The following is an 18,939-nucleotide window of genomic DNA, read 5'->3' as shown; positions in this document are numbered from 1 at the left end:
AGGTGTGTGTGTGCTGCTGCTGTCTGCACTGACTGTTTCTGCAGGTGAGTAGATGCAGTGCACCATGGTCCAGGACAAACACTGAGTGTAAACACTGATAGAAACTGTCCGTCTGTCCTCCAGTCTCTCTGACCGTCAGTCCAAACCTGCAGCAGTTCTTCACAGGAGCCTCAGTGTCTCTGACATGTGAAGGTCAGCTGGGCTCTGATGGATGGACGGTGAAGAGGGACACAGGAAGTGGGACTGAGTCATGTGGAGCAGGTGGGCGGGGCTTCGGGAGGTTCAATGGTTCATCCTGTTTCATTGATGAGTTCAAGCCAATCAGTGGAGTTTACTGGTGTGAAGGTGAAGCTGGAGAGAAGAGTGAAGAAGTCAACATCACTGTATCAGGTAATGAAGTCGTTCATTTCATCATCAGACTAACAGCTCACTGTTATACCACCTCTACATCACTCTGTGTGTCTTTTCCTCAGATAAACATGTGATCCTGGAGATCCCTGCACTTCCTGTGAGCACAGGAAGTGATGTCACTCTACGCTGTAAGAAAAAAACTGGTGGCACAGCCGCAGCTTATTTCTACTGTAATGGACGTCCTGTTAGACCTAAATCAGAGAAAAACATCACCATTAACGTGCAGCAGTCTGATGAAGGTCTCTACTGGTGTTCTACTGATGAGTTTGGATTATCTCCTCAGAGCTTTCTGAGGGTCAGAGGTCAGATCACTGACATTACTTCCTGTCTGCTAAGCTGATGATAAATTTACTGAATCCACTTCCTCATCTGTCCTGCAGGTCCTCTTCCTCCAACAACAACAACAACAACAACAACAACAACAACAACAACAACAGAGATTGATGTCTCCTATCCACCTTCTCCTTCTCTTCATCCTCCTCCTCTCCAGCCCTTCGTCATCCCAGTCGTCGCTGCTGTGGTTTCTCTGGGTCTTCTGGATCTGGTTCTGGTTGTAGTTCTGATGAAATGGTGGAGACAAACAGGTATGAAGTGTGTCAACGTCTTGTGATGAGCTTGTGATGAAACATTGGTGAAATACCTTTTTGTCTCATCCTGTAACATATGATATTGAAATGTTTGCTTACATATTTGTGTCTCATTGTGTGATTCAAGGAAACATTATTTACATGAAAAATACAAAATATTCACCTTAGATATATGTAGGAGGTCACTGATTGGCTCTAGAGACCCAAACTTCAACCTATCATCATTGCACAAATGAAATCATTCTATTGTTCATCTTTTCAGGGGCATTTAGCCACAAATTTCCTTCACATGTAATTTTTTTTTTAAAATGTTTAAGAAATGTTTGTGTTATAAATGTATGTCAGGTAAATGATATTTCTCAGAGTTATCTCATGTATTATACTCACATACCAGTGTGCACAAGGGAACAGTGGTGAGCCATCTGATATCACAATAAGAGGGTTTGAATCTGCTGGTTGTCCCGGGTGTTTAAAATGATGTGTACAAGGTTAAAGTGGGCGTAGTTTCACTTAATTAATCAAAATCATTGATCCTGAGTCTATTGAATCAGTCTTATATTCTTTGTTCTTGTCTCTTTTCATTGTTGCAGGAAGAACTCTGCCATCACTTCTGAGGAAAGTCGTCTACGAGGGTCTCACCTTAAAAAAAAAGGCCAATAAGATTTCAATCATCCAGTCACATGTTGTTTTTTCCAGTCTGAGGACAAACACTGCAGGTAAACACTCAGTTTTTATCTAACAAGCTGGTAAAAGATAAAATCGGTGAGAATATAAGTTAATGTTTACACATTATTTATTTTCAATGACATCTCCGTTCCTCAAATTCCTGCAATTAATTAATGCTTCAGTCTTAAATATGGTAAACCTATCTCTACTAATCATCTACACAGGCCTTCAAGTCTGAAGTAGTTAAACTGTTACTTAAAAAGCCGTCTCTAACCCCAGCGGCTTTAGCTACTTATAGTCCAAACTCTAACCTTCCTTTCATGTCAAAAGTTCTTCACACATGTTGATGCATGCTCAACCATCCAGGTAGGTAAACTCTAAATGGTTGATTCTGTTCACCTGGATGTGGCGATTTCAGTGGGAGAAACATCCAAGTGACTTCTTCAGTCTCAAAGTTGCGCCTGATGATAAACAGAATCAACCTTCACACATTCTCCCGGTTTAAAAAGAGGTCAATGATAGCCTGGGACACCTGATGTTCTGCACCAATCACATCCCACATATAGTTCTTATTCAAGCCTCAGTGTTGTGCAACATATTGGTGACACACATAATTAATTAACAATAAAAACTCACAGCGGGGTCTCTCATTTTCAGGTGTGTCAGAAGAAAGTAACTGATGGGCTGTCCAACCTCTTTTTAAAGGAAAAGGACTTTTTCTGTCTCTTCAGAGAAACTTTATTAATCCCAGAGGAAAACTGAGTTGCCATAGCAGCAAATATGCAACAAACAACAAGCACTCATTTAAAATGAGTGTAGAAACTGACAGATGAACTTTCAGTTAATTTCTTTGTCTGATTAAAATTTGTTTAAATAAAACTGTCTTGTTAATGAGTCTTCTGTTGTTTTTCTCATTGGCCTTATATCAGCAGGTTTAATACCAAGCAAATGACTTTCTAAAGAACTGATTTATGATTTTTCAGGTCTTGCATTTGGTTGTAGCACAAACTGAAAGAAGTTTTTAAACTTCAGCATAAACTTTCATGATAGGAGGTCATTAGAATTTCAAAGCACCAGTCTAACATAAAGCTAAAGTTCCCAAATGAAAGCCTTGCAGATACACAACAACATATATAATATTTTAATAATATTAAAATATAATATTATTATTTTAAAAAGAACTTTAATCACTTCTATATCCACGAGGCAGCCAGTCAAATGTTCTCTATTTGAACCTCTGACAGTCTGACAGTTCTTTGAACGAGCTGGAGGCAGAGATGGCTTTTGGCTGAGAAGTGAGGAGGATGTTTTCAACATGTGCTCAAAAGATAAATAAATACAACTGCTGTAAACTGAAGTACTGATTCAACATCTGTGCTGAAATAAAAGTTGAAAAAAACACTTCAAAAACGTCCCTTTATGCTCGCTCCTCTTCAGCAGGGCTAGCTAGATGCTAAAGTACCGCAACTGCAACTTATGGGCACCTGCAGTGGTTCCAGATTGGGACAAAAAAACATAAATAAATAAAAAATATGTTCCACTTTAACCCACGACTTTAGCACGCATCATCTCTATTTGTTTAAAAATGTAGGCAGTAAAACTAAAAAGCAGTCAGGAAAAAACTACTCAAGTAAAATACAGATACATGAAAATTGTACTAAACAGTAAATAAACACAAATCTCTGATTTATCAAGATCTCCGGACCTGAGACTGTGATGAAAGTAATGACTCAGCAGAACAGATGGGAAGCAGCAAAATGGACATTAGAAATGGATGTCAAGGAAACCTGAGGACCAGGTTTGTTTTTGTTTTAAATACACTAAAGGTTCTTACTGTTACTCTGGGTTTTGACTTCTTGGCTACCATACCGACCCTCAATCCCATCCCTAAAACCACACTCCTCCATCTCTGCACAGGATGGAGAAGAACCTGCCTCTTGTCTTTAAACAAACTTAGAACTCGCTCAGACTGTGAGTAAAAACAAATGATGACCACTGCACTGTTTGAAAAGATTTAAACAAAACAACAATTTCCAAAAAGAAAGTGATCTAAACAATTTCCCAAGTAATGAGGTTAATAACAAAAAGAAATCCTAATTAGAGGTGAAGAAAAAGAAAGGAGAACATTTTAAGTGAAACCTTTGCATGAGACAAATCAGAAGAACAAAGATCCTGACGTTACAAACACGACAGTGATCATAGCCCAGTTTATGTTTAACATATTACCAACACTTTTATTAAAGCAGGTAAATCTGTGTGTTTACTTTGAAACATTAAAGAGGTCAATAAAAACAATCACACTGACACAAGTTACACAGCTCAGTCATCCTGAAACTGAAGAACATTTCTTATCTGAAAATCTTTCAGACCCACTCTGATCAACACTGTTACTGTCCTGCCACCAGCCACTTTATTAGGTACACCTGCTCAACTGACCCTAACTGCAAATATCCAATCAGTCAATCACATGGCAGCAAATCAGCTCATTAAGGCACATAGACAGAATCAACCTAGACGACACCAGTTCAAACTGAGCATCAGAATGATGACAATAGGTGACATTAGAGACTTTGAATGTAACAGTCTGGTCTGAGTATTTCAGAACCTGCTGATCTGCTGGGATGCTCCCACCAACCATCTGTGGTGTTCACAGAGGACGATCTAAAAAGGAGAAAATATCCAGTGAACAGCAGCTCTCTGAGCTCAGAGGAGAATGGACAGACTGCTTCAATTGCTCTCATTATAACCAAGGTCTGCTGAAGAGCATATGTTAATTCACAGCCCGATGAACCTTGAAGCAGATGGGCTACAGCAGCAGAAGACCACACTGGAGTGGTGTGGAGCAGTCTGGAGCGGAAATGAGCTTCCTCCAAAGGGTGGCTGGCTTCTCGCTTGGAGGTAGGGGGAGAAGTTCAGCCATCCAGGAGGTGCTCAGAGTAGAGCCGCTGCTCCTCCATAAAAAGGAGCCAGTTGAGATGGTACGGGCATGTCCCACTGGGAGGAGTCTCCAGAGCAGAACCAGGACATGCTGGAGAAATTATGTCTCTCGAGTGGCCTGGGAAGTTTCACTGGACAAGCTGGGGAGAGGCAGGCCTGGGCTTGTTTGCTTAGGCTGCTGCCCTGGCTACCCGGCCCCAGAGAAGCAGAATAAGATGGATGGATGGATGGATGGATGGATGGAGTATCATGTAAGGTAATCACCGATGGTGTTTTTGAAATTGATTATTTAAAGTGATGATGTTTCAATGTTTCTTGCATAGTTTGTCTTATTTCCTGTTCTCTACAAACTTGATTTAGTCATTTCATGGAAAAGAGCAAAAATCAAAATGAGCTTTCTGCACATTACTCACAAACTCTGAAACTTTGCAGTTATGAACTGAACTGTTTCCTTAGAGTTGCTGTGAATACATCTCATGCAGTTTATTTACTGTCCTCACGGTCCAGAAGCAGCAGCGTGACGAGCTGATGGTGTTAACAGGGAAGTGGTGAAGCTGAGGATGTCACTCTGCTGTCAGTCGTCGTCCTGGCAACATGAAGATTACATCTGTGTCTCTGCTCCTCGGTGAGTCAAACACTGAAGTCCTTCACTCATTTATCACAGATTTATAACACAGTAACAGAGTGTGAGCTGCTCAGCAGCTGGATGCTCTCACTGACTGAGCTGATGATTCCTCTAAAATGAAATCTCTTCATGTTTCATATAGACGAGAGGAAGAGTTCACTCATCTTCTCTTAGTTTGTTTTATTTGATGTTTGTTTGTCAAGTTGTGAAGAGGAAATTAGTAGAAATGTTTTCAGTTTATATGTCAGCTCACACTTTTAACTGAAATGTACAAATACCTGTGGAATGAATAGAAAATGTAAAGTAGGACGATGAAAGTGATTTTGTATTGTGATTAATTTGCTTCACTAATAGTTTGTATGTTTTTCTGCTCACACATCATTCGTATCTCCCATCATGTAATCTGGACTGACTCAGAGAGTTGGAGCTTCATGCCCAGTTTAACATGATGACTTGCATAGATATCAGACGACCTCTTTTCATCTGATATCAGCTTTCACTCAGGAAACCACAGCTGCTAGCTGCATGTACTAAATGTTTGTCTGACCAGCCTTTGTTACGCAGTCTTCACTTCCTCTGTTGTAAACAAATTTTCCGTTATCTGCACTTAATCTAATTTAATTTCTCTCAGAGTTCGTATGCTTTGTTATTTTGATGATTCAAACATGAGCAGACTGAGACTCACACAGGACGTAAACCTGCAAATAACAGCAACAAAAACAGCTTCTGCAGGCTGTTCATCCCACAACTGAGGTGGAATGAACACCTATAAGCCATGAGCTGAGTTGGAACTCAACACCTTCCGGTTCCTTGGTGTCCTCATCTCAGCTGACATCAAGAATACAATGCAATACTAAATTCTATGTGCAATAACCCAATTGTATATACATAACACTATTTATTGCTCTGAATCTCATTGTACAACTGTATAATGACAATAAAGACATTCTATTCTATTTTAACAGCTATGCTGTAGAAATAAAGTAGGTAGTGTGGAATTACAGGGATTATTTTACATAACCATCATCTTTATCATTGCATTAATTATCATTTCATCCAAGCATTTATTGAAGTTGCTGGCATTATGTGATAATTTGTGTTACAGGGGTTATCATAATCAAATATTAATATGTTTATTACAGGTGCAGTTAGAACCACTTAAATCGTTGAGTTAAATCTATAATCTTAAAAGCTTATATGCTGAGTATATTGTTACAGTAAAATAGTAGCTGAGCAAAGGCCTGAATGTATTCAGCTTCTTGTTGCATTTGAGTTTGCCTAGTAACAGGTGACAGAAGATGGGCCAAAGAGGAGGACAAGTCCATGGGGACCTCATCACCATATTTGGAAAAGGATGCCAGAAAGGGGAACTCCTGTCTCTGCAGTTATCTCTTAAAATTGATCAGTGTCTGTAGAAGAGGCAAATAATGTTCTTAAGATGCAAATTATGTGCTTGTAAACGCAAGAGGGGGCGTCATAATACCCTGATGTTATAAAAGCAATCTGAAGTGTATTTTTGGGTGGAGATCCACGCCAATTGTGTGCAGTAATGGTCTCCCCGCACGTGTGTTCATTAAAATCAACTGTTTGACCAACTCGCTTACACTATGGTTGTTTTGTTCTCACCCTCAATATTCTGATCACGCGACAGTAGTAGCCGTGTTCACAGGATATTCCTCATTTCTAATCTGTTTCAGTTGTTGTGGAGAATTAATGTTTACAAAGATTTTGCCTGATGTTGTTACCGTGCTAGCATATGAACCTGTTTTTGCTAATAACCCTTGTGTAAACATAGCAGCATGTGATTAAGCAATTGTGTCCACTAGAGGGAGGTGTCGACTCACAAATGGGACAACTATCCTAAACTGACTATGATCCTGTTATGACGTTATGATATCTTCCATGGTATCTGTTTCTGTCCATGCATGATCTGGTATGGTGTTCACTGAAGTACTGAATGTGAGAGATGCTGAACCAATGAAACAGATGTTTATGTTATTTCTTATTTGTAATAATTAAAGAACCACATCCTTACTCGCCAGCAAGAGTGTGTGTTCGATGTGGGCTCGTTATAAATAAAGTTGTTCAACACTGTGACATCATTCCACGTCTCTGATCAGACCTTACTACCAGGGGACAGAATCACGTTTCAGAGTGGACTAGTGTGTCCACTACAACAAGGTTGATTCTGTTCATCTGGATGTAGCGTTTTCAGTGGGAGAAACGTTTCGTCACTCATAGGGTGACTTCTTCAGTCTCAGCTGACTGCAGGTTTCCCCAACCTTATAAACAGTACATTTGCATAATGACTGAAACCAGAGTAGATAAATCTGTTTAAATCCACAGCATCATGTTAGCGTGCACGGGTAGGTTCAAAGGTGAAACCGCTAACTTTACCTCAGTCATTAGCATTGTTAGCAAGACCACTAAAGAGTTGGTTTAATAAGTGAATAGTAAGCGAATACCTGAGAGAAGTTTAGTGCCAAGCTGGAGTAAAGACAGTGTGTTATATTAGCAAGCTACCTGAAGCTAAACTGAGCTTGAGTTTGGTATACACGTCTTGCAGGTGAAACATATACAGTCGTGTCTGATTGTAAATGGTCCTGTTTCTCCATCAAAATTAGTTGTTGTTTTTTCAACCAGAGATTTTTGAATGTGTTTATCTGAAAGTAAACACTGGTTGGTCCTGGACCGTCCACTTAGTCCATTTCCTCTGCTAAATGTTTCCCTTGTTGTTGGCTGTTTGAGAAAAATCTTCCTAAAGGTTGAAAATTCCACACTGTTCCTTTGTAAGTGTCCAGTAATCCTCAGTGGCCTCTCCATGTAAACTCTGATTTCACACCTTGGATCATATGAAAGGTAACAGCTGTTACCTACACCTACTGTTTCTGTGTTTAAAACCCAGTGTTAATTTGGTTATCTGATATTGTGTGATATTCAGTATATATGTATATATCTATTTTGGGTGTTCAGTTATAAAATGTTCTTCAATGATTTTGAGGTTTTTTGTTGCTATTGATTTGCGGCTGCTTAATGACAGTCGACTGGGGTAGTACATCCTAGCAGGAGGGGCTATGAGCTCACATGGCTTGTAGCTGTGTCAGAGAGCAAGCTTGGGTGAGCTAGCGGGGAATATCTCCTTCTGCAGTAGCCTTAAAAAAAAGACTATTGTTCGTTCTCCTGCCAGACGCCTCGCTGCTGTGCTGTCTTGTTGTTGTGCTGTCTCGCTGGTGCCATTAAAGGTTTGGTGGCTGCCATCCATTCCTCCTGACCTCGAGTATTTGGACCGAAGTACTCACACACACGCCCGCACTCAGTGCCATACACTCTCTTTATTTTGCTGGCCAGCTAACACCCTTGTTTTTTTTGCATTCACAAAGACTATCCAAAGACATTTTGGTCACTGTCAAATAGACACTCTCTGATTACAGACTGAGGATGTTGTAGTGTTACAATCCGAGGACTGAAAAAGACTCTTTACATGATATATTTACTTGTCTCCTGGCTAAGATTTCTGATCCCTCCATAAATGGACGATACAAAAGTAATAGCCTATAATTAATTTATCTGCTACATTTACATTATATAATTTAATGTGTTCAGTATATGTCACTACAGTGTGATTTCGGAAATACATAAATATACGGACAACAGGCTCTTCCGCAGCGTCAAAAAACAACGTTTAGGCAGATCTATAGTATTCAATAAGAGGACCCTTGATAAGTGAAGCAGAGGGAGCCTGACCATACGTCACACATTTGACAAGTTAGGAGTGAGAATGAGTATGATGAGTATTATCAGTTGGAAGTTTTCATTGACTGAGCTGATACTTCTTTTAAAATTAAGTCTGTTCAGTGATGGGTCTAGATTGGTCTGGACAATTCTACTACAACAGCAAACAGCATTGGACACAAACCAGAACGCTTTGATCTGCACGAGGGAGAGAACTATGACAAACGCCGTTCCTTTGCTTGACCCCAGTCGCTCTCGTCTGCTCCCTCGTAACACAGCTCTTTATTGTGGTTACATGACTATGCATAAGTTTATTAGCATATGATGTTTTACATAGGTATACATATGGGGGAGGGGGTTTACTTTTCTGAAAAGGCAGTGTGTAATGAGACACACTCATCAGTCCAGGGTTTTTTTCCCCAAAAGTCTTGAGGATCATTAAAATGTTTTCTGCCAAAATTGAGACAAGCATTCATATTCATTTTGTTGACTAGTGGTTTTCATCTTGTAACTCTGCCATGCAGGCTGGTGTGCCCCAGTTCCTTCCTTAAAGTGTAGTCGTGAGAAAGGGACTTTAATTTTAACTGCAGGACATTTTGAAAACATCAAAACATCTTTAAAACTTCTTTAACTAGCTTTACCCATTATAACAAATATTTGTTCTTAATGTTTTGCATAGTTAAATAAAAATGACTTATTTGATAAACTGTTATTTTTTCTATCTCTGTTTGAACTAAAAGCTGATCCTAAACTAAGCAGAGAAGTCAAACTGATTGATCAGCCATCAGAGGAGTCGGATCAATGGAGCTGCTTCTGTTCCTGATGTCCCCTGTTTGATCCTGGACCTGAACTCTCCCTGCAGAGGAGACACAAGACAGTCAGACACACACACACACACACACACACACACACACACACACACACACACAAACAACAAGAGAAAACTTGCATTTTCATACTGACCTTTGACCTTTAGTAGCACTGTGGTCTTTCTTGAAATACTTTTTTCTTTGCTGCAGACATTACAGATGTATTCTCCACTGTCTCTCTCTGTGGGGTGTTTCAGGGTCAGACTGAGGTCTCCAGTTTTCAGCAGGTCTTCATTCATCTTTGTTCGGTCTCTGTAAACCTCGTGCTGTTCTTCAGGCTGGTCAGAGCCGTTCTCATACACGTGAACCAACACTGATGGTACAGGCTCGATGCGTCTCCACACCACTGTAGCATCTTCAGGCAGGTTTCCTGTGGTTTTGAAGGGCAGCCAGACAGACTCCGCCCCCTCCTCCTCCTCCAGCACACAGTCTAAGAGGACAACAAACACAACATGAGCTGTACAGACAGCAGTGAATCTAGAAAACACCTTATTAAGCTTCTTTATAGATACTGCAGTCTGATATTTATATTTAATTTTTGTTATTATTATTTTTTTAAACAAATACACTAACAAATATTTCATAGGTATTTGTACTGACTTATCACTTTGAGCAGAACTGTTTTCTTTCTCTTGATCCTTTTGCTCTCAACTCTGCAGATGTACTTTCCCGTGTCTCTGTCTGTGGGGTGTTTCAGGGTCAGACTGAGGTCTCCAGTTTTAAGTGAGTCGTCTCTCATTTCGTTTCGCTCTCTGAAAAGCTGGTCTCGTGCATCAGGCTGGTCAAAGCCGGTCTGATATTTGTGAACAGTCTTCGGTGGTTCAGGTTCATAGCGCCACCACTCCACTTCAGCATCTTCAGGCAGGTTTTCTGTGGTTTTGAAGGGCAGCTGGACAGACTCCGCCCCCTCCTCCACCTCCACCTGACAGACTGAGAGGACAACAAACACAACATGACACAGCAGCAGTTTTATTAAATGATTCCAAAGAGAACCTTAATATTCAATTTTAGGCTCAAACTATGATATTTGTCTTTGCTTGTGTTGATTTCCTAAAGATACATGAAACATACAACAATACATACAAACTACAATAATTTAATTAAGAATTAATGTATTATATTGGTTGTTCTTCTTTTCTTTTGAATTGTTGTCTTCAGTCCACTTTAGTCTCATTTAGTTTGCACACAAAGAAAGAATTAAAGTAGTTTAATTTTAACAAAGTGAGACAAATTATCAAGATAAAATCCAGAAAACGAACAATATACAAAAGTTGTAAATTAATCTGTATATCATTGAGTGAAATACATATTTGGACCCTTAAACTTACCCAAAACTACAATCTGTGTGTTCATGTAACACACAGATTGCAATCAATCAAATCAATGAAGTACAGATACTCCTGATCGCAACTCATTTTGTGTATAAAGTAGGCATGTCTACACTATTTACTTACAGTATTACTTTTAGTGTATTGCAGATAATAACTTTAAAAGCCATAAATACTATACCTTTTTATGTTGGTAACTCTTTACATTGCAAAATGTAATATGTGTCCCAAGGGCGTAGATTTGGTTTTGGCATTGGTGGGGACGGATGATTCAACCACCGAACCCTGCCCTGTTTCTTTTTCTTTACTTTTTGTTTTTGATTCTTGATAAAAAAGGGAAAAAAAGGAGAAATATACTTGCCTACATATCCTATTCTACATGCTTTTAAACCATTTAAAATTACAATTCATAGTTTTATATGTGAATTATATAATGTTAAATTACTATTAAACAAATGACTAAGTATTTTAGGCTTTAGTTTACTTCAGCCATATTCCATATAAATCAGGTATCATACAAAAATAAAAATAGCTTCAAATACAGTCATGAACCACCCAGTCATGATCTTGTATCACCATTACTCTCTGAGCTTTGTGTTGGTTCTTCTGTCACCTGACAAATAGGACATGACAATAAGAATAAAATGTGGAGCTGCTTCAGTGTTTCTCTCAGTTTGTGCAGATCTTGACTCATCAGTAATGTTTGTAGGGTGAGTACATTTTTAAAACAATTTGTGCAAACTGCACTACAAGGTGGAATATTTGCAAAATCATGACTACCTCATGACATTTTGTCTGAAAGATTAACCCTATGAATATGTCAGTGCCATTAGCAAGGGTGTAGATTTGGCATGGACGGAAGGGACATGTCCCCACCAATATCCAGTGATTATTGAATTGTCCCCACCAATAATTTGATCTCTTCAAGTAAAGAAAAACAAACCCAATAGAAAGAAAAAAAACGATCTGTCAGCGTCTCATTCACCCAGCGGTGCAGAAAGAGTTAAATTACGTTCTCTATTGGAGTCCTACCTCATGTGACGAATATGGATAATGTGATTGGCTGTGCCTTTCAGGGAGTTCTTGGTTATTGGTGGGGACATGTCCCTTCCGTCCATGCCAAGTCTACGCCCTTGATGTGTCCACTCTTTTGAGTATATTTACAGTAACCTAGTCAGTGTTAACGATTAACACTGACTAACGCTGAGCAGTGCTGATTTTCTATCACTGGAAAATAACTAGAAATGCTAGTAATATTTCAGTGGTAAAATCTTTGTAAAGTGCCTTGATGCAATTGTTGTTGTTATTTGTTGCTATAAAAATAACTTTTAATTCTGACCATTGACTCGAAGCCTCGCTTCTCTCTTCAGCAGGATGTTTCCCTCCCTGCTGTAGACGGTGCAGGTGTAGACTTCGGTGTCTCCATCTGTGGGGTGTTTCAGGGTCAGACTGAGGTCTCCAGTTTTCAGCAGGTCTTTGTTCATCTTCGTTCGGTCTCCGTAAAAGTGGTCTTGCTCTTCAAGCTGGTCAGACCCGTTCTCATACTCGTGGACCTTTGTGGTCCGGATGTAAATGCAGGTCCACTCCACTTTACTGTCTTTAGGCAGATGAAGTTTGGTTTTGCAGGGCAGCTGTACAGACTCGACCCCCTGCTCCACCTCCACCAGGGGGACTGAAAGGAGAAAAAAAATACCAAAATGAGCTGAAAACAGCATCATCAGCACTGAGAACATTTTGGTTGGATAAAATGAAACATCTGCACTGAAAACCGAAGACTGGCTGCAGCCTGGGATTTGTCCCATTGCTTCACTGAGCAGAGACTGGTGTCTCTATTTGGTCTCCTAAATCAATTATGGGAAGAAACTTATCATTTTGTTTATTTTCACACAGTCCAGGTCAAGCTCTGTAAACTGTGAACCAAAAACCCCTCAACTTTGTAGAAAGAGGTGCCATCTGTCTTTATCTTCACTTCCTAGACCCAAACTGGAAAAGATAATAGACTGTCATGGGAGCTTGCCTACTTAATATCTCCTATCTACATGTAGATTAGTATGAACTGTTGTTCTCATCTCTGCAGGTCCAGACTCATTTTAAGAAGAGGGAAATAGAAGAAGCTCATGTGAGTTTCCTTCAAAAAAATAGGATCCTCAAAATTCTAGATCTAGATTTCAGGCTGACATTGACTCAAAAACATTATCATTATAATATTTTCATTCCAAATTATTTTAATTGTAAAAATGACGTCTTTTAAAATTTCTCTTAAACTCCTCAATTTCTTGGACTTGTGTCACATCTTTAGTTTGAGCTGATAAAAAAGTAATGGTTGAAAAACCTAAACTAGAAGATCTTACTGTACTCATCAAGTCCTGTTCACCTCAGGGACAGATTATCACCAAGCTCTTCAATTCATGACTCACCATCTTCATCTTCTATCTACAGCACTCACCTCTGACATAGAGCTTCACTTGTTTCTTCTTTAGGATGTTTTCCTCCCTGTCATAGACGGTGCAGGTGTAGGTGAGTGCATCTCTGTTTGTCGGGTATTTCAGAGTCAGGCTGAGGTCCACAGCTATCAGCAGGTTTTTCCTCATCATTGTTCGATTTCTGTAAAACCAGTGCTGTTTTTCAAGGAGGTCAGAACCGTTTTTATACACGTGGACTATCCTGTCGGAGCTGTCAGTCCACTCTACAGTTGCATCTTCACGTCGGTGAACTGTGGTTATAAAGGGCAGCTGAACAGACTCCACCCCCGAATCCACATCCACCTGTGGGACTGTGAAGTAAGAAAAATAAATAATGATATGTGCACACAGTCTGTCAAAGCCCCCATGTTTGACATGTAAAATATATGAGGGGAGCAAAGAGTAATTCAATTAGTATTCTAGACAAATAGCTGCCATTTGTCCTCAGGGAGGCTCCTAAATGAGAGAGAGGAGTCAGTTTAGTAAAATGAGCTGGAGGATTCCTTAAGACATGAAACATGGGGATACACTGGTTCATGTTTTATTGAAAGAAAGGAGACAATTAAAACAACCTATTAACATAACTAATAGATTAATAATAATAATAATAATAATAATAATAATAATAAACCACTGTGAGCTCAAGTAAAGTAAAATAAAATAAATCTAATGTTTAGAGATGACTCAGTATTTACAATGCAACCACAACACAGACACAACATGTATATATATTATATATATAGTCTGAAGTAAACTCGAACACCCACAAAAACACTAAAGACAAGCAGTATAAGTTGACAAGGTGACAAACTATTAATTTCCATGTGGCAAATGTTTCATTTCACTAACTAAGTTGTCTATTCAACAGCATCCAGTGTCTGTTAATGATTCTAGTGTGAAGTTTAATTCTCTTACCACTGGACTTTTTATTTCTAACATCTTCTGAGTTATAAATCTTTACATCATTCAATTTTCTGTTGAGGTCAATAAAAAGTGAAGAAAAAGACACACGAGGTGAATTGATGTAATCTTTAACTAAAGCTTTGGATTCATCATGTCTGTAACTCAGGTGGAGATTTAATCTAACTAATACTGAATCAACTGCTAAATTCGCAGATGGAACAAAACCTTTTTTTTTAAATGAGCTCAATAATTGTATGCATTTATTCACAATGCAAACACATCACACACACACACAACATACCTTCCTTAAAATAGTGTCTGAAGTAAACTCCAGCACCCACGATGACAGAGATGATGACAGCTGCAACTACAGCCAGGACAACCAGAGCCACTGTGACACTGATGGGAACTTATAACACAATGAAAACATGAAAATGACATGATGTTAACATAAAATCATTAACACTCTGTGACACTCCATGTGATTTTGAATCTCTTTGCACTGACCTCCACCTTTAACCTGCAGTTCCACTTTGACCTTCTGAACCTGCAGTTCCACTCTTGACTGACTGACTTCAACTCCAAACTCGTGGACGGTGCAGGTGTAGCTGCCGTTGTCAGACAGCTGAAGCTTTTTCAGAGTGAGACTGAGGTCTCCAGTTTCCAGAGCGTCGGGATTCATGGATGTTCGGCCGCTGAACTGCTCATTTTGGTTCTGAAGGTCATCGCCTTCTCGTCGACGCAGGTGAACTGTGGAGGGATTGAAATCATAGCGACTCCACACAGCTGTGGATTCTTTTTCTTCAAAAGTGGGAAACTCACAGGGCAGGAGAACAAACTCCGCCCCCTCTACAACCTCCACACCTGATGCACACTGGGAAACTGAGGACACAGACAAAGACCTTATTAATCACACACTGGAAATCAATATAAAAATTGGCTTTCAAAAAAGACAAAATTCTGTGCAAATGGTTACTATATGTAGAAAAATACACCAAGATGTTTTATATTTCGATAAAGTGCAGTGACAGTAATAGTGATTAAGTCTGGGTATCGTCACTGATTTCTAGAATCAATTCGATTTAATTTGAATCGGGGAAATTTTGCCTCAGACAGGCAGAAATATTATAATTTAGATCATGCATCAGTACATTTTCATATTTTTATATCTATAAAAGGAAAGCTGACACTTGCGAGACTTTATCAAAGGTATAAGCATCACAGCAGATGTCTAACTGTAACTGAGGATAAAACACAGCAAAAACATGGAGGCGATTTTCCTGGTCTGGGAATTTATTAAAAAATTTAAAAAGTTTAAATTTGTTCAGTAGCCTATTGAACGGCAGAAATTGGGCCGTTAAAAGGAATTTAAAAAAACAGCGGCCGACAGCGCTGCAAACAACGGTAGACTTGTGCGCAAGCGAATAATGAAGAAAACAGATTTTTAGATGGGAAACACTGAGAGAGAGAGAGAGAGCTGTGCATGAAGTGGGATTTTATCGTGGTGGAAGCAAAACAGCAAAAGTAAGAAGGAATTCATGACGATGTTTATCAAATGTGAAGCGTAGTTTGCTGCTTCTTTTGCTGCTGGTTCAGTGAATTTTGGTGGGAGAGAGTAAAAACCTGCTGCTCAGAACTCTGAGCAGTCCAGATTATTGTTAAGGCGAGATTGGTGACAGAGGGAAAATGTGGAGTTTAAAATGCTGGACGGCTCACAAGTGTTCAAGTTTACAAGTGAGGTTACAAGCTATGAAGCTATGAGGTTTCTGTCTGTAGTAATGCCATTTGTGTGTGGACCTCTTGCCCGTTTTTATATTTTGTTTGTCATCTCTCCCCCTTACCTGTTCATAACTCTGGCCTGGATTACAGATGGACTTTACATTTTACTCATTTTCAGTGTGTTTGTGTTTGAGTCCCACAATTTTTTCAAACCCCCCCCCCCTCCCTCCCCAAAAATAAATAAATAATAAGAGGACTAGAATTCCATTTTGTCTCATTTACATACTTCTTATGGTAAAATTTACTGCAAACATACACTTGGTCCTAAAACAAATAACAATTCCCTCTTTTGGCTTTAACTATGCGAGAATAGCCTGTGGCATTTGATAACTTATCTTCCTGATCAACATGCACAAACCTGTCTGACTGTTTTTGTAAGCAAAACCAGTGTGTGTCTGTGTATGTTTATGTGTGTGTGTGTGTGTCTAAAGGAAGCTTTTCTTACCGTACAGGAGGATCACAAACAAATCCAAAGTCTTGGATAGTGTTGCTATACATAGAGTAGACATCTAAAAAGTAAATCTTCAGCCTGAACAGACAAAGACATTAAATAATCCTGCTAACAAGCCACAGGCGTTATCTGGCTGCTCTCCATGTTACACAGCACACCTCTGGATTGCTTTCATTCAGGAAGAGGAAACACTTTTTTAAAAGCAGGAGGAAGAGGAGTGTTCACAAAAGCCTCAGCCAGTAAAGAAGAAGATGAAACTCATTGAATGAAAGAAGCATTAATTAAAGTAAAAACCTATATAACATATTTGCACATTTAAGACGTCCCGCTTTAAATCGGAAATTTTAATCTGTTATGTTATAACACTGTAGATTTTGCTGTGCAGATTAGTGATAATTGGTTTAACATACTGTGCCAGCAAACCAAGATCCATAGTGGTGGTCTCAGAAGTGCCACCAAAAACCATCACTTCTGTTTTCTGTTTATTAAAATGTAAAAAGTTCAAAGCCATCCAAGCCCTTATTTCATCAAGACATGAGCACAGGGTCTACTGAGAAACCATTTATCTTTTAAGAGCGAAATAAATCTGGGCGTCATCAGCATAACAGTTAAAAAAAATCCCATGTTTCCTGAAAATAGAGCCAAGGGTTAGCAGATATAGGGAGAAAAGAAGCGGGCCTAAAACTGAACCCTGCGGAACCCCACATTGAAAAGAAGCAGCAGAGGATACAAACTCACCAAGTTTCACAGAGAAACGTCTTGATGCATTCTCAATCATCCAGGAAAGTAAATCTCCAAAAGTTGATTCTGTTCATCTGGACGTAGCTACGTCCAGATGAACAGAATCAACTTTGAGTTTCGCAGAGAAAGTTTGGTCTGCCAAATAGGATCTGAACCACTGCGGTGCGGTACTCCTAACACCCACCAACTGCTCTAAACTGGAAAATAAAATCTTATGATCTACTGTATCAAAGGCAGCAGTTAAGTCTAAAAGCACAATAATAACACAGTCATGTGATGCAGTTCCTAAAAAAAAAAAAAAAAAAAAAAAAATTCCCATGTTAATCACTTCATTATGGAGCCAATCTAGTTAACATGTAATCCTTCTCTAAAACCCTGTGAGACAATCTTCTTTAACATTAGTACGCCTTAACCCCACATCTTCCCTGTTTTTTGATTGCTGAATCATGTTGGCCTGACAGTATTGCGGTAACAATGTCTCCTCTGTTTAGGAGAGGGCAGCAGGGTCACATCATCACTGACATCACCTGTATTTGCACTACAGCCATTCCCTTCACTGACCTTTGCTTTCCCTCTCTTTTCCATCAGGTTGTGGAAAACTGAAACAGGCATTAAATTTTTATTAAAAATGATGCTTTACACAGAAATGTATTGTTACCCGCCTGTGTAAATCTTTCGTCTGAGCATAGGGTCAAAGTTCAGGACAGAAATGCAGCAACAGACATTTGATTGATTTGTGTTGTGACAGCTAGTTTTTTCTTTTATACAAATAAATGCTCATCACACACAGAAGAAATGCACAGAACCTACACTTATTAAGAAATATCAGTTGATACAAGAAAAATGGTATAAACACAAACATTAGCAGCCTTAGCGTTTCTGTTCTGAATCTAATCTCTCACAGATATTCATCAAACCATATCCTCTATCAGCTTTCAACTGCCAAAGAACATGAATACAAACAAATGATGAAGTATCCATGAAAGGAAGAGGACTCCCTTACTACATTTATTTATATTATATTATCTGTATAGCACTTTAGAGCACACCTTTGACTTTAATAATAGCACCTTATCAAGCACTTTATTTAGCATTGCACTTTAAGCATGGATTTGCGCAGTAAAACATTTGCACACAAGAAGTTTAATTATTTATTGACTATTATTTGGGAATTTTAAAAACCGTTGGTAGCCTTGATTCAGATCCTGCACAGCTGCTCCTCATCAAGAAATGTGGTGGTTGTCTGTCAGGAGAGAAGAATGGTGATTGAGATTGTGATTAAGAGTTACCAGTAAGGAAAACTAATACGTACGTGCATGTGTGAAATGTAGGAATAAAGTGGTGCAAATAATTGTTTGTAAGATTACTCACCTTTCTTGCCTGTGTCCTCTTCAACGTGTTTGGGCAAATGTTTCCCCGGGCGTCCAGACACCATTTAAAGGTTCCAG

General features: G+C 39.2%; 2 protein-coding genes across 3 annotated transcripts in view; one reads left to right on the top strand and one right to left on the bottom strand.

The window, feature by feature from the left end:
* Positions 1-4,126, top strand: part of LOC102079798 (uncharacterized) — a 113,002-nt gene extending 108,876 nt beyond the window's left edge. The window contains exons 2-8 of one of the 2 annotated variants that reach the window (XR_003218976.1): positions 3-44; positions 124-390; positions 474-713; positions 792-995; positions 1,589-1,714; positions 3,360-3,462; positions 4,032-4,126. Coding sequence is in view for 1 of the 2 variants with exons in the window: in XM_025905390.1 (XP_025761175.1) it covers positions 3-44; positions 124-390; positions 474-713; positions 792-995; positions 1,589-1,714; positions 2,322-2,344 (902 nt within the window). In the remaining variant the exon portion in view is untranslated. Of the gene's footprint in view, positions 1-2; positions 45-123; positions 391-473; positions 714-791; positions 996-1,588; positions 1,715-2,321; positions 2,491-3,359; positions 3,463-4,031 lie in introns of those variants that run through there. The other variant, XM_025905390.1, reaches the window with a different exon arrangement.
* Positions 4,127-9,367: 5,241 nt separating this feature from the next.
* On the bottom strand, positions 9,368-16,915 carry LOC102081574 (uncharacterized). Its single transcript, XM_019357134.1, has 8 exons — positions 16,745-16,915; positions 15,028-15,402; positions 14,822-14,929; positions 13,602-13,928; positions 12,495-12,827; positions 10,428-10,757; positions 9,922-10,257; positions 9,368-9,814 (listed from the first exon to the last, which is right to left on the bottom strand). The coding sequence occupies exons 1-8, from the start codon at positions 16,806-16,808 to the stop codon at positions 9,723-9,725; spliced, it is 1,965 nt and encodes a 654-aa protein (XP_019212679.1). The 5' UTR covers positions 16,809-16,915; the 3' UTR covers positions 9,368-9,722.
* Positions 16,916-18,939: the final 2,024 nt, after the last annotated feature.

The sequence above is a fragment of the Oreochromis niloticus genome, linkage group LG3 (genome assembly GCF_001858045.2).
Source record: "Oreochromis niloticus isolate F11D_XX linkage group LG3, O_niloticus_UMD_NMBU, whole genome shotgun sequence".
Taxonomy (NCBI): Eukaryota; Metazoa; Chordata; class Actinopteri; order Cichliformes; family Cichlidae; genus Oreochromis; species Oreochromis niloticus.
This window is presented reverse-complemented; position numbering and strand designations above follow the sequence as displayed.

Bases quoted from the DNA above. Each gene is read 5' to 3' on its own strand.
- LOC102081574 (XM_019357134.1), bottom strand. From the start codon at position 16,808: ATGTCTACTCTATGTATAGCAACACTATCCAAGACTTTGGATTTGTTT. The intron at 15,403-16,744 runs GTAAGAAAAGCT...CTGTGTCCTCAG, and splicing joins GTTTGTGATCCTCCTGTACG to TTTCCCAGTGTGCATCAGGT. The intron at 14,930-15,027 runs GTCAGTGCAAAG...TTGTGTTATAAG, and splicing joins ACTGCAGGTTAAAGGTGGAG to TTCCCATCAGTGTCACAGTG.